Source organism: Seriola lalandi, unplaced genomic scaffold (genome assembly GCF_002814215.2).
Source record: "Seriola lalandi dorsalis isolate HSWRI2012SDOR001 ecotype SW California unplaced genomic scaffold, Sedor1 jcf7180002054246, whole genome shotgun sequence".
NCBI classification, from domain to species: Eukaryota; Metazoa; Chordata; class Actinopteri; order Carangiformes; family Carangidae; genus Seriola; species Seriola lalandi.
In genome coordinates, this window is record NW_019524799.1 from 72158 (window position 1) to 86695 (window position 14538).

Here is a 14538-nt window from a genome sequence, read left to right on the forward strand (position 1 = left end):
AAAGGTATTAAAAATTCACAAATAAAGCTCACTAATTAACACACCGTATCTTGTTTGTTTAATCGGCACAAAAACATCTAGATCTAAAACAGGCATTTAACTCTCAACAAGAAAGCAAAAAAGTGTATTTCCCTGACCTAACCAGCTTGCTCAGAATCATTAATTTGCACAGGAGACATAAAACAATGACACTATAAGACTATAAGATCACATCCTCTCAATAAGATTCTCCAGAAAATCCATAAAACTGCCTGTTTGCATTTACATAATGACATTGCTGTTTGTTCTTATTTGTGTTTATTGATGTCGTGTCTGAAAGTCTTACGGCGATGTTCATGTCAAAGCAGGTGGACGGTCCTTTTCGATAACGTGCCACAGCCATTTCTTCACATGGATTTTCCTCTTTGACTGGAGATTGACTCACTTAAGAAAAAAATTTTAAATCCTTTTTGGATTTTCTTTTTTTTTTTCTTTTTCTTTTCTCCAGCATCTCATCATTCGCCCACACACTGATTCCTTCATGCAGGCCTACAGATGTAAATGACTGGTCATAATTCACACCATCGTGATAAAAATAACCTTGAAATGAATGTGAAACGTCTGTGTTTCCGCAGGTATGGTAATAAGGAGATAAAATCTAGCGATTAGAGAGTGTGTCTTCTTCTCTGCCAGCTGGTGAACAATGTGAAAAAGGATACACTCCTCCTCCTCCTGGGACAGCTTCTCTATCTCGCAGGTGTTGCATGGCATCTTCTCTGCCACCACAAACAGTAAGTTGGTGTTGTTTATCCTCTTGGCATGAATCAGCCTGCAGAGAGACACAACTCTGTCAACAATAGCCCCCTCCCCACCTCTGCTTGCTTACATCATAGACTCATTTACTAATGGATCAGTGAGATTCATGAGACAGTCTTATGAGGCTCATTTAGCCAATGATATGACCGTTCCATTAAAGCTGATATGGTTTAATCATCAGCAGAGTTTATTAGCTCCAATGGAAAGATCTGTCTTTCTAACTGTTTCTGTCACAGCACAGTTCTTTATGGTGTGTGTGTGTGTGTGTGTGTGTGTGTGTGTGTGTTTGCGTTTTTACATGCGTACAGACCTGGAGCAGTTGCCACAGTCTTGCAGTATGTTGTAGGAGCTGCTGAGATTACTTAAGTAGAACTGGGTCTGGATCATTACACAACTCCGCTCTTTGGAATCGATTCCATCTGCATCCACCTCATCTGCAGCATCACCAGAGAATGTGAGTAATCTCAAAATTGATTTATATAACATCTCATTCTGCAAATGATGTACAATTATGTATGTCTATACTTAGCCTGAAAAAAAAGCTGTAACCCACTACTTCACCATTTCTTTACATTCACATTTTGTGCACTGTTTCGGAATTACATTCAAATTATTTCACACTTGTTAAAATAAATCTGACCAAAACTGACTATTTTAGAACACAAAGGCTTTTTGTCAAGTGACTGCAAAGCTTGACGATATGGAAAAGTGTAACTGACAACAAAAACATGCAAAACACTGAACGTCCAGTAATTTAATATCCTGTTGCACCCACCTGTGACGAACCAACTATGATAAGCCAGTCCATAGATAAACTGCTGGAACAAGGACCTGTGGAGACAAGAGGTGTGAATAAAAATGTAGAAATGCAGCCAGGTAATAGAGGCTCTAGACTTTTTCCAATCTCAGTCTAACTGTGATGGAACAAGAACTGCAGCACAACTCGTTTGCTTCACTGACTCTCTCAACTCCGGTGCTGAATGCAGCCAAGTTGACTAAACTACTTGTAAACCAGACGCTGGTTACAACCCTAGCTAGAATCTTATAACTGAACTATGACTGGGAAGCACATATTTAATTTCTCTATGTGAAAATCTGATGTTTTCACATGGTCACAGATGACGAACAAAGGCATTGAAACAGGAGTCTTACAGGTATTATGGCACTTTAATGTGGGTGCAGGTGCTGGGTCTGAGCTGTATCTGAGCAGAGGCCATGAATAATGTATTTCTCATATCTACAGGAAAGATGAGTGAGTCGACTCTCTGGATTTGGGGAGAAGCCCAGTACTGAGAGTATCAATTAAATCTTTTATCTTCAGGTAAATAAATCTTACCATGCAGCTGCTGATGTCCACCATGCCAGGTTTACAAAATCGGCAATTGTAGGCTGCAGACACAGAGGAAATGTGAAAAAAAAAATGTACGAGCAATACATGCATATTTCAATCAAACACCCAACAGTCTCTCTAAATGTCCAACATTTAATTCAGCATAATTTCCTCTAGCCTGTCCCCTTCATTTACTGCAGCTTGTCCTTTCAAGTGCTAACTTTATGTTCTTACCACAAACACTCCTCTGGGCGCAGCTCCAGCTTCACTGTTGGGCACCCGTTCACACACAGACTGGTAGTCAAATGACTGCTTGCGGTTGTAGAAGGAATTGTTGTAGAGAGCGTACATCAAGTACGGATCAACATCACTGAAGAACATTCCCACCTGTAGAGGATAAAAACACTGTTCAAGCTCGGTGTAAAGATTAGAGAGAAACAGTGGTGAGCGTGAAAATTAATTTATCAGCTCGACCTTGTTCCAGTCATCCTTCTGATTGGACATGATCAGGAATCCACCATCGTCTATTAAATAACACAGGAGATCCTGTACACAGAGGTAAAAAATGGGCTGTTAACTGGAAGAACAGGGGAATTAATGTACGGTTTTCATACATTTGATAGGAAGCTCATTAAAAATATGCAGAAATACTTACATCACTGTTGGCTTCACAGTCCATTTCACAGCCCCTGTTTGGTCCACACTGCCAGAGCGAAAAACCAAGTCACCATTTGCACATCTTAGTGTAAACACTGTAGTTTTTATGTGTATTTCAATATGTTACCGTATTTGAGCCTTGACGATTGTCTGTGTGGTTGCTGGCAAGAATCTTGAACTTATCCGTCCAGGCTTCAAGATCTAGTTTCACTCCAACCACTGAGAGAAAAGAGATTAATTGCAATAATCAATTGAAAAAAAAAAAAAAAAGACAGATGCACACAAAGGCAGACTAAATAGACACAGAGCACAAACATGTCCACACAAAGTGACAAGAAATAAAAACACAGATGTGTAATTATCTTCCCCTTGCTCTGAAACATTTTCTTTAACATCTATCATTATGAGGATTTTGTGTCCTCTTTCAGATGTGAGCCCACCTGCAGGTTTGATGGTCTTTCCTCCTATTGTGATCTCCACAGCCGTGCTGACCAGGATGCCTATGGTGTCATTTTCTGGGTTCAGCAATTCGTCCCTAGCTGAAGGAGGGGAAAAAAACAAACCCGGGAAGGTGGTGGTTGGGGGGTTAGAAACAAAGAGCCACAACATTGGGAGGCTCTGTGTGAGATACATAACGCAAGCGCATCATTCACCTGTTCGATAAGGCGCTCGAAAGATGTAGCCCTTGTTGTCGAGACTGCGGCGGTAATAGCTGGCATTAAATGGCTCAGGGTCTTCCTCCCATGTTTCTGCAGCCCTGAGATTTTAAACCACAGACACTGGAGCTGTGAATCTGTAATGTACAAGATTCCTGCTACACCATGTGTTTATGAAAAATTTCATGTCTTCCCAACTTGGTACTTCAAAAAAAAAAAAAAAAAAACAGAACAAAGTTAGAAACATAACGGTACTACAGAGCGAGTGCAGTCCAGACACACAGCCTTGATGTGGATTGCGCTTACTTGTTTGGAAACACTCTTGTTATACCTCCATCTGTCGCAGCAAACACGGCTAGAAAGCCATATCTAAATGTCAGGATGCAGAGAAGAGACAGAAAGAGGTTTCAAAATGTAAATCTCATCCACAGTCTAAATCTAAAATACGTACCTCCCTAAGTGCTAGCTGATACTCACGTATTCAAGTCTTTATTTTTCCACACTTTCTCAACCAGCTGCCTGATGATGCCAGTGTCCAGAATCAGGTTATGAAGGAGCAAATTGTCACCTAAATATTAACAGAATATCAGAGACTTGCACAAAACATAAGTCATATCCACATTCAGATGTAGATATCTCTTTTCATTAAGTGTTACTCAAGCAGGAGTGAATAGTGAATTTATTAAGGACTATCTTCAACTGTGGATTAATACACTTTTCAGTGCCCTGGCGAGTATTTATGGCAGCTGGATGGTGAATGTGGGATTGACCCAAAATATTAATTTTTTTATTGGATTTGTTGTCAATAAGAAAAATATACAACATTGCAAACCATTTATTTAACTGGGCGGCCCATTTAGTCACTTTCTGATACCGAGTCACTGTAGCGTCCAGTCTGTTCTGAAGAGGTGGCGCTGCTCAGAGGGTGTATTATAACCTCTTTTCTTGTAAATGCAAGGATAGCTGCAGTTCTTGACAAGACTGGTAAGTAAACAGCTGTTGATGCTAACATTAGCTATGTGGCAATAGCAAAACTTTCAAATACCTTCTTTAAAGTCGATCCTAACTGCTCTAATTTGTGTGGGTGAAGAGAAATAAACTCACATTGTTTAGAGTCTGGTGTCACCTTCTCCATGAGAGCAATAAAATTGAGCAGGAACTCAGTGTTGTTGTAAGACAGTTCCAGGTCATTGCAGTACTCCCTGAGGAACAGACAAGGCATTTAAACTCAGATAAAGGTAAAAACAAATGTACACGCCATTTACACTCTGCCTGCCTCATTTGGCCTCTATAAAGGGAAACACAACACAAGTGGAGAAGTGTCAAACCATACACAGGTTACTTGATGCTATCATGTGCAGCATGCATGTCGTAAAGCTCAAATTCAAATAAGCAAAAACACCTGTCTGTCAAAACAAAACGTGGATTGGACTGCAGAGCAGAGAACAGGCAGCGCAATGAAAAAGAGATTTTTATCAGTGTGTTTCAGAATCCAGGTTGCTGCTGGAGGATATGAGGCTTTGATAACAACACAGTACATGCAAAGAGGATTTCAGTCTTTTTTTTTCTAGTTACACATTTTGCTGTCCAATATCCATTTTATTTTTAACATTACATTGTACAACCAAACCAATAATCCTTAAAAATATTTGTGTAATACAAACATGCAGCACCACAGTAGCAGCAGGCAAAGCAGAATGTATGTGTCTTTGGTACTTTACAGTAATGAGGGGAGAGAGTGGGTGAAAGTAAATTAATAATAATAAATAATCATAAGGCTATGATGAATTTTATATTTTTTCTTGTACAAATGTTCATTAGAATTACTCACAGTAAATAAACACACCACTCAAAAATGATAAACAATGAATGAAACCAACAACTTGCACACAGTGCAACTCAACACCACACAATCAACATAATTCAAGAAAGCAGATGATAGATATAAGATGCTGAGTGTGGAGCAGGGACCAAACAAATAAGAAAACAAAAAAGAAAACAAAAAAGGTATATTGTGCATCGAAAGATGTGAAGACAAGACCAAAAACTGATGACCATCAATGACAGCAAGCATTCACACACAGGGCTACCTGGGAGCAATGAATACATGTCCTTCAGACTCAAAACTGTTTGGCAGCAGTGATTCAAAATCTGCAACAGAAAGGGGAAGATTATCCGGGAAGAGCAGTGGGCAGAGCAGTGGGGAGTTGTGGGTAAACAGCAGCTGTTCTTCAGAGGTGCAGGGACGCAGAAGGGAGTTTACCATAGCAACACTGAGGTATCATGGGAACACTAGCGTTAGCCAATATGGTGCCTAAAATGGAACCTGACTCTCAATGGACCACTGTATTTTTTTCACAAGCACTCACACCTTTGTTTTTTTTTTTTGTTTTTTTTCACTTTGTCAACAAACAATTTCTGATTCATTTGGTTTTAATCTAACATATTTTGGATGTCTGAGAACTGACTTGACCAGACGTGATGTGTCAGGAAGCAAGTTCTCAGACAGATTGCCCACAATGAGTGCTTTTAGATCAGGCAGGCATCAACATGGCAAACTATTGCAGGGGGAGGTGGGTGAAGGTCCTGATGGAAGAGGTCACCCCTCAGACTGGCAAGGGAGAGGGCTCAGAGAGACACATAATCAGAGGAAATGCATTGCATTGTGAAGGGCATGTCGTAGGGCAACTTCATTTCATCTATCATAGACAAAACACACAAAATATCAACCAACATTAAAGCCGCAACAGGTAAGTCTGCGATGAATCCGACATGCTGTTTTCTCATTATGTCCTGACCTGTAACTCTGTACAGCAGAGGAGGGAAATGTTGACTTTTAGAGCTAAAAATAGAGTGCCCAGGTAGTTTTCCGCCCACAATGCCGTGCACATCCAGGGTCAGGTTTACTGAGGAAGTGTTGGTGCCATGCCCCTGACGGTCTGAGGGGTGAGGGGTGAGGGAGACAAGCTGATGGAGACAGGGAGTACAGAGGGACGACAGAGGAGTCAGGCGCCGAGCGGCACCCTGACACCTGACAACATGGGAGGACCTGGGTGGGCAGGACACAGCTCAGCCCTGTAGGGTCAGTCTGCAGGCTGCAACGCCTCCAGTTATGGACGAGATACTACGGCAGCTTACAATCATTAAGAAAGTGTTTTATTAAATATAGAGACCAATAAATCTATCGTTACATTAAATCATGACCACAATAAATCTTTATTTACTTTACTATAACTAAATAGCAGTAAATCCATGATATGGATGTGCTGATATGTTATTAAAGCTAGTGTGGCACTAGAAAATGAGAGATTAGTGTGTGTACCTTCCCACATTATATAATTGTTAAAGCAAACAATTAGAAATCTTTCACTGTATGTAGAGCTCAAAATGCTCAAATCTGATCTGGCTATTGCAATAACTAGAGTTGTTCTGTCAATACCTGAGGTCTAGTGCAAGAATTAGTTAAGACATTTATGAACTAATGACGCTGTAAGAAAAAGACAGAAAGAGAGAGACAGACAAGAGTGAAAGAGAATCGATGGTACAGAAAGAGAGAAAAAGAAGGAGAGAAAAAGAGAGAAATATGGTCAACATGAGAGGAAAGTGAAAGAAAGAGACTGAGAGAAAGAGGGAGACAGAAGGCAGACAAAACCCATTTGGAGCTATCCACAGAAGGAAAAGGATTAGGAGGAGGGGCGGACAAAAGACAAATTTAACAGAGAACATGAATATCTGTCTTCCTTGGGTGCAGGAGGCGTTTTTTTTTCTTTCTTTTTTTTCCTTTTTTTTTTTTGCTTCTGGAGCAGCAGATACGTGGGGAGGAGGGTGAGGTTGAGGGACTGGAGGAGCCATCGTGAGAGATGTGGGATCTGAGCTGCAGCAAGAGGGTGAAGAGGAAGAGGAGGAGGGATAAAAGAAGGAAGAGGGGGGGAGGGGGGGCAAGCAGGCGGGGACAGGTGAGGGTAGGAGGGAGGGCAGCAGGAAAAGGTTCAGGACGAGAGGTGTGGGAAGGAGGAGGCAGCGGTAAGGAGTAGGAAGTAAAGGTAGGGAACGTGGACCAATATGGAGTATACTTGCCCTTGGTGTATGGCACTGTGTGGATCCATCAGAGAAGGAGTGAGCAAGAAAAGAAACAGGGGATCGGGTGGGAAGGAGGGGATCACAGACAATATTTTATTCAATTACTGTTTGAATAAAAATATTGTTTTTCTTGAAAGAAAGAAACCAATTTAAGTCAAACAAGACAAGAGAGAAAAAGAAATGAAGAGCAAACATCTTATTTGCAAGAGCAAACGGAAAACCAACAGAAGAAAGAAAAAACTGGGAGATCCAGGAAAGGAAAACAGTAAAGACAAAACCAGTAATTGTGAGAGATAATCATGGAGAAACAAAAAAGGAATCAAATGAACTAGGAAAAGAGGGGAGTAACAGGGTCTGGACAAAGAAAGAATGAGAGAGACAACATGTGTCCCCATTCAGACCCACAAAAACCCAAACTCCCACATTTGACAAGCCCTTATCCCGGGCCGTGTGGGAGTTTATCTACTGAATGATTCCAAAGCTGAGAAACATCGCACACAATCCAACTGAAAGAGTAAATAAATAAAAATCACACACATAACAGAAGGAAGATTCCCAAAATCATAAAACTCATCATAAGGAGTGAAAAGCATGCATGTTTTCACAGTTTTTCAGAACATCAAATACTTTGAACACAGACGCTTCAGAATCATTACTTGGTGGAGAAGAGGCGAGAGCATTTGGCAAAAAAAATAATAGCACAAAGGTCACCATTATTTTCACCTGAGTAACACAGTAAAACCACAGCTTTCACCTTTCTGTCAGTTCAGTTATTTTTTTCTTCAGCCAGTGTGAAGAAAAAACATCACCATTTTACAGCACAGCATGAAGACAGGAGGGAACAGGGGGCAGTAGAGGAGGCAGTAGGGGGGAGGGACTCAGGTATGATCCTGCCTATCAGAGAGCGTAGAAAGGGGGGAGAAGGGATGGGGGATAGGAGGGGGGGAGGAGGGGGCGGGGCGGAGCAGGTGACCCCGCTAAAACGCTCCCTACGATGATGTTGGAGACCCAGGACGAAGGACTGAATAAAAGTGTAACGTCATATTTGGGACAGAGAGAGAGGAGGAGAGAGCGGACAGAGAGAGAGCAAAAAAGAGAGAGACAGAGAGCAAGGGATGCTGGGTATTCGCGGGTACTTACACTGCACCTGAAGGATCTGGTCACTCAGGTTGGCCTTGATGTGGTTCTCACTATATGTGGGCAGTACCAACCCTAGACTGAGGTAATGAGGCAGATGCAGAAAATCAGGAATACGTGTTGAATGCACATGTAAACACTCAAATACAAACACACACACACACACACACACACACACACACACACACACACACAGCAGCCAGACTATGGTCTAATCACTATTTAATGTGACATATTTCCTTTTGAAGCAAATCTCACACCATCTTATTGTTATTTCTGACCTCCAGTGGTCTAACCTCACCTTGCTGCAGTGATGTAGAAGTGTACTCCAGGACACTGTGACATCACTGTGGTTACAGGTGCAACAAAGCACACCTCTGACCACAACCAACCACCCGACCACCTTTCAACCAGAGAGGGCAGCTCTCTACTCTTGAAGGTACCCGGTGGAGTTAATGACCACTAGTGGTGCTGCAGAGCAATGTTTATATCTGCAGGATCAAGTATCTGTTGTTTAGTCTCCATCATCTCCTGAGGGAAATGTCTGGCTCAGCTGATGACACCTGATTACCAGCTAGTCACTACCTTTGTTTCTCTGCTGTCTGGTGCTGAACTAGGAATGGCAGTTTTGCTATGTAATATGCCATCAACATAGCCTAAGATCTGCATTTGATCTACATATGCTAAATGTTACTAAATATTTACTCTTCCAGTAAAGCCAGAAATTAAAGAGAGAAAAAATGGAAATACATGTCCCATCTCTTAATCTGTGGAACTATGCAAAGCTAAAATATAACTCGGTAAGGGGATTAATTGGAACAGACACAAAATCAGGCTGTGACAGTATCAGGTTCTGCCTGAGCCACAGTTGACTATCTTTAATATAAGGCTAATTTAGATTTAAATTAACATCCAATGTTCTTGTAAGATGTCACAAATCTTACAAGAAAAATGTACTGCCCTAAACTCTAAGGTAAAGGACAAATAAGAGTGCAGAGTTTGAAAGTCTGGCTAGGGTAACATCTGACTGTTGCAGGCCACGACAGTGACATATGGATTCTTAAATATGCTGGAAGTTCCCTTTGAGTTTAATATTAATAGAACTGTGCAGAGAAAGCCTCATATGGACTCAGCCAGGACCAGGCACGCTGCCAGCAGATGTAATAAAGAAAACACACACCAGGCATTTGTAGGACTATTGAATATCATAAACTGTAATTTGCCAAGTGTTGCCTGGAGGAAATGTCATTATGATGCAACCTCAAATGTTAAACCAAGTTTTGAGATGAACAAACTACGCAATTAATTTGTGCTTAGAGTACTGTTGAGGATTTTTATGAGAGAAGAAAAACTGTTCTTTAATGTGGGTGAGTCAGATGAATTTTGTCATGCAAATGAGCAAGCTGTATTTATTCAGTGATAGGTTTAGTGTCTTCTAAATGCATGATAGTGACAGCTACAGTTAACAAACACTGCTGGTTGATGAGCAACAGCTGTCAACTGTAAATCTGACACTTGTGGCTCAAAATGGACGAATAAAAAGTATCAAAGTTGGACTTCACTCACTGGTTCAAGTTGCACAATCTTTTGTGTCTGAGGTCAGGTGACGATGTCTGATTTGTAACCTACCTGTAATCTGTACCATCCACAGGCGTCCATGTGTATGTCCGCATGGCCTCATCGATGTACCTCTGTTGGCAACAACAAAGAGACTCTGGTGAGTAACACTGTCAGAGCCTCGGCACACGTCTCTTCCCAATCATTGGAGGGAAACAACAGATCCTGAACATACTGACTGATTCAGATTCATTACAGGAAGGTGCTACTTTGGATCATGATTGAATCTCATATATTGATGACTTGCCTCATCAACTGACTTAATGAGCGTCTTGATTTTCCTTTGCCCTGATTTGCCATCAATCATCTGTCGGCGGATCTGAAAAGCGAGAAAGAAAGAGAGAGAGAGAGACAGAGAGAGAATGAGAGATGCTGCAGCGTGAGAAGGTGTACAAATACGTACAAAAAACAGAAAAGTCAAAACAAGTGAAAAAATATAAACACTGAATGACACATACATGAAATACGCAAGTTTTCCATTATAATGATGTCTGTGTAAGTTCTCATTCGTCCAGGTCATAGTTATCTCTTTCTCAGATTAAATCGAAGGCAACTGGACAAATACAAGTCCAGTTGCCTTCGATTTAATCTGAGAAAGAGACATTATGATGATGTTTCAAAGATGTTGACTTACCTCCTCCTTGTTGCTGTCCTCCAGCTCTGCGTCCAGAAAGTCCAGAGTGACGGGCTCCCTAAAGTTAATGATCTGAACAGGAAGAGAAAAAACAGGGGAAGATGGAGAGGGAGGCTCATATCAGTCAGGAGGAATAACATCTGACGTTAGCTTCAGGATCAGAAGCAGCAGGCTCATTATACAGAGAGTGGGGTTAACAGTCAGACCAACCTTAGGTCGCAGGTTGGGATGCAGCAGTACGTAGCCATTTGGATCGATGGCAAAAGTGTAACCATTGGCTCCAAGCTGCACAGAGAAATGGTAAATGAAGATTCGATAATCATCAATGTCATCATGAAAGTGATATGAGGGTGACAGTGAATGAACAGCATGCTCACTCTGTACGTAGGGGTCTTCCTTTTGATTTCGTTGATTGCAATATCTACTCCCATAACTCCCAGGATGAGCTGGTTCTATATGAAAAAACACATAAAGTAATTATTAGCATTTTATCCACAACCCCTGCTGACATCAGAAAATCACACAGAGCTGGTAGCTGTGCTGTGAGACTGCTAAGAACATCTCTGTGCCATCTTTTGACTTATCATCACTTTGTGTGCAATCTGATTAGTCCATATTTTCACAGTCTATCTTAAACTGAGTCGCTTTGCAGCAGCGTCACTGCTTTAAGCCTGTGAGATAAGCTCAGAGTAAATACTTTGGTCATGGATACTGGAGGCTGGATGCATCTGTGCTTTTCGGATGATAGTAGATACTACAGATGGTTGGTTGTGATGTCTGCTGTCACCTCAGGGGGGAGGTGTTGCCTAGAAGAGCAGCATCTGCGTGGCTGCCATTACAAATGACTGATGACGGTCAACAACACCAAACAGATGCAACATAAAAGCTGAAACCCCCCTGCCACTGCAGCGCACGTCTCTGTTTGAATAACCTCATACATGTGTAGACGTAACCACCAGAATGACAGAGAAAACATTGTTCTTATATAATATTAATATTACATGAATTTCCCCAAGGGGATAGATAAAATATCTATCTATCTATCTATCTATCTATCTATCTATCTATCTATCTATCTATCTATCTATCTATCTATCTATCTATCTATTTATTAACTATCTATCTATCTATTTATTAACTATCTATCTATCTATTTATTAACTATCTATCTATCTATCTATCTATCTATCTATCTATCTATCTATCTATCTATCTATCTATCTATCTATCTATCTATCTAACTAATAATAATAATAAAGGCTTATTAATGCATGAGCTGGGGTATAAGTCATATTGTTTGCTTGTTTGTAAAAGTGTGGCTTTTTGAAGCGTTTAAGTGTTGTTTTTACCTGAGAGCTCACAGTATCTGCAGTGAGGTTGAAGACTGGCATTGTCCCAGTGATGACAAGGCCCAACCCCTAATAAACATATCAGACATCCAATTGATCCAATTAATCTCATGTCTTAAAACATTGCAACGTATTGCATGATTAAAAATCAAAACCAATAAACACAAACAAATAAATCAACTGAAACTTAAATTCACTAAAAACCAGCAAACAAAATACAATGATATAAGATTGAATAGTTCATGACACGACTTTGCCCAAATATAATTTACAAACAAAAGCAGCAGAGGGAGTGAACGTTGCATTAGTTTGCAGAAGAAAGATTTGCAGAATCGTACAAAGGTTACTTTAATGATTGATCAAATAAAAATTTTCTGTCTTTGTAAGTTCTCTCACCAGTGCGTCCTGGTAGACGTTTGTCCACTGCACCTGCTTTGCTCTAGGCCCAGCCAGCACCATGGGACGGCCCAGGACATCCAGGTACTCCTGCAACAGCAAAAACACACACACACTCGTGTGATGACACAAAATAAACCCTCATGATCAAACAGACGTTTACAGTGCTTGTCATGTACAGACATAAAAAGCAGAGAGCTGGAAGAGCCACCCAATGTTCACGTGTCATAAAACTATAAGACCCTGACCGGCCTCCTCTCTGTCACCACATAAACCAGTGGGCCGCCGGCAGCATCCCGGCCCTGCCGAGCCATAAAGCCTCCAGTCCTGATCCACTCAAGGCTGTTTTTCATCATTATGAAGGAGCTATTAAAAACACATTAAGGGTGTCAATGGCATGACGTGCAAACAGGCCTTTTCTCCCAGAGGCTCTGCTGTCAACGCTGGCACTGTGAGAATGTCCCACAGTGATTGTGAATAGAGGTGAGGGGTTAAGTCTACTAGTAATACATCATATTCACTTTATTCTTTTGTTGTGAGGAGCAACATCATACAAAAGCTGAGATGTCTTTTTGTAAATAACCTATTGATCCATGTCATTTTGGAGACGGTGTGTAATTGGTAAAATTATTGAGCGTGTGACCTCATGCAACCGCACAGTTTGGGGGGGGGGGGATCTTCCAGGAACAGGACAGATGCATTGTGAGTTTTTAGTGTCTTGTTGTTGGAACGACCACAGATAGAAAAATTGTTCTTTAACTAAACTGACTGTGTATACTTCTGCCAACAATACTCTTTCAACAGTCAAATGAGTTATAACACCAAATGTATATATTTATGTATGAACACAATATATTCAAACACTGAGCAATCAAAAAAGCAGGAGCACTCCCAGGGTCACAATTTCATTTTATAAAACATTAGCGGTTCTTACATGGTGGCATACATTTTGCAGTGAAAAGGGAAATGTTGTTGCAGATTTCTGACCCTTGACACCACCCTTTGTGTATCTATCCTCAATATAAAAAGGGGCGCCCTGTATAAGCGCACGGTGATTTCAGTATTACGCTTTCAACCGTTTGTTTTTCATCGCCGGAACAGTGAGGTGCTGACAGGCGTAACCTATTCTATTATTAGCTCAATAAAAGTCCGGTTTAACGCGCCACAGGGAGATATTCCATCAGGACAATGACAGCCAGACCTTTTCACGGGATATAGGGGAAATTTTCCGCCTGGCTAGAACAATCTAGGAAACATAAAAAGTCAGCAACGGCAGATGTGTGGTCCAAAAGGAGACAGAGCCATATAGACTCCAGCAGCCTCCCTGCGCGTTGATTAAATGCTATTGTCTCCCTGGGTATTGTAACAACCATTACTGCAGAAAGTAAACTCATCAGTACGTTCCCCGTAAAGACAAAACATCCTATCTAATGCCTGGCCTGTTATTGTTGCTCCACTGAGACGCTATACAAAGAAACCAGAGTGGATGAAATAAGTCACAAAAAATAAAATTCCGTCACAGGTAACCTTAAGGAAACACAAAATATAGTTTCACTTTATTTTCAAAACTATTCCACTCGTCCTACATAATTGTATGACTCAGGAAAATATGAATAATAATTTTTTTTTTTGCCATCTGTAGTCCATCTGTTATTGGAATGTTGTCATTTCAGTCAAGTGAGACTATGTGATGAGTGTGTGATGTTGAAGGGCAGAGTATGGTTAAATAACATAAGGCCCCAATGTGTCTTCTGGGCCTATACAGAGAGCTGTAGTCACCCACTTTCAGAAAACCTATTAGAGTAAGTGGCAGTCCTCCGAATATAAATATGCCAGAGTTAATGGAACAGCTGACAGTCTATTCTGGGGCCTGATCGCTCACCGGGG

General features: G+C 41.0%; 1 protein-coding gene across 2 annotated transcripts in view; it reads right to left on the reverse strand.

Annotated features, from left to right (window-relative positions):
• cacna2d2a (calcium channel, voltage-dependent, alpha 2/delta subunit 2a) overlaps positions 1 to 14538 on the reverse strand; it is a 140428-nt gene that overhangs the window by 4518 nt on the left and 121372 nt on the right. For both annotated transcript variants that reach the window (XM_087173517.1, XM_023404537.2), the window contains 23 exons: positions 12652 to 12741; positions 12256 to 12324; positions 11284 to 11358; positions 11117 to 11191; positions 10907 to 10978; positions 10520 to 10591; positions 10285 to 10346; positions 8659 to 8735; positions 5529 to 5589; positions 4543 to 4640; positions 3916 to 4006; positions 3745 to 3807; positions 3436 to 3539; positions 3223 to 3321; positions 2910 to 3001; positions 2781 to 2828; positions 2600 to 2671; positions 2360 to 2512; positions 2132 to 2184; positions 1571 to 1626; positions 1106 to 1229; positions 699 to 808; positions 326 to 408 (listed from right to left, as the gene is read on the reverse strand). In XM_087173517.1, coding sequence (XP_087029643.1) covers positions 326 to 408; positions 699 to 808; positions 1106 to 1229; positions 1571 to 1626; positions 2132 to 2184; positions 2360 to 2512; positions 2600 to 2671; positions 2781 to 2828; positions 2910 to 3001; positions 3223 to 3321; positions 3436 to 3539; positions 3745 to 3807; positions 3916 to 4006; positions 4543 to 4640; positions 5529 to 5589; positions 8659 to 8735; positions 10285 to 10346; positions 10520 to 10591; positions 10907 to 10978; positions 11117 to 11191; positions 11284 to 11358; positions 12256 to 12324; positions 12652 to 12741 — 1899 coding nt within the window. The remainder of the gene's footprint in view (positions 1 to 325; positions 409 to 698; positions 809 to 1105; positions 1230 to 1570; positions 1627 to 2131; positions 2185 to 2359; positions 2513 to 2599; positions 2672 to 2780; positions 2829 to 2909; positions 3002 to 3222; positions 3322 to 3435; positions 3540 to 3744; positions 3808 to 3915; positions 4007 to 4542; positions 4641 to 5528; positions 5590 to 8658; positions 8736 to 10284; positions 10347 to 10519; positions 10592 to 10906; positions 10979 to 11116; positions 11192 to 11283; positions 11359 to 12255; positions 12325 to 12651; positions 12742 to 14538) is intronic.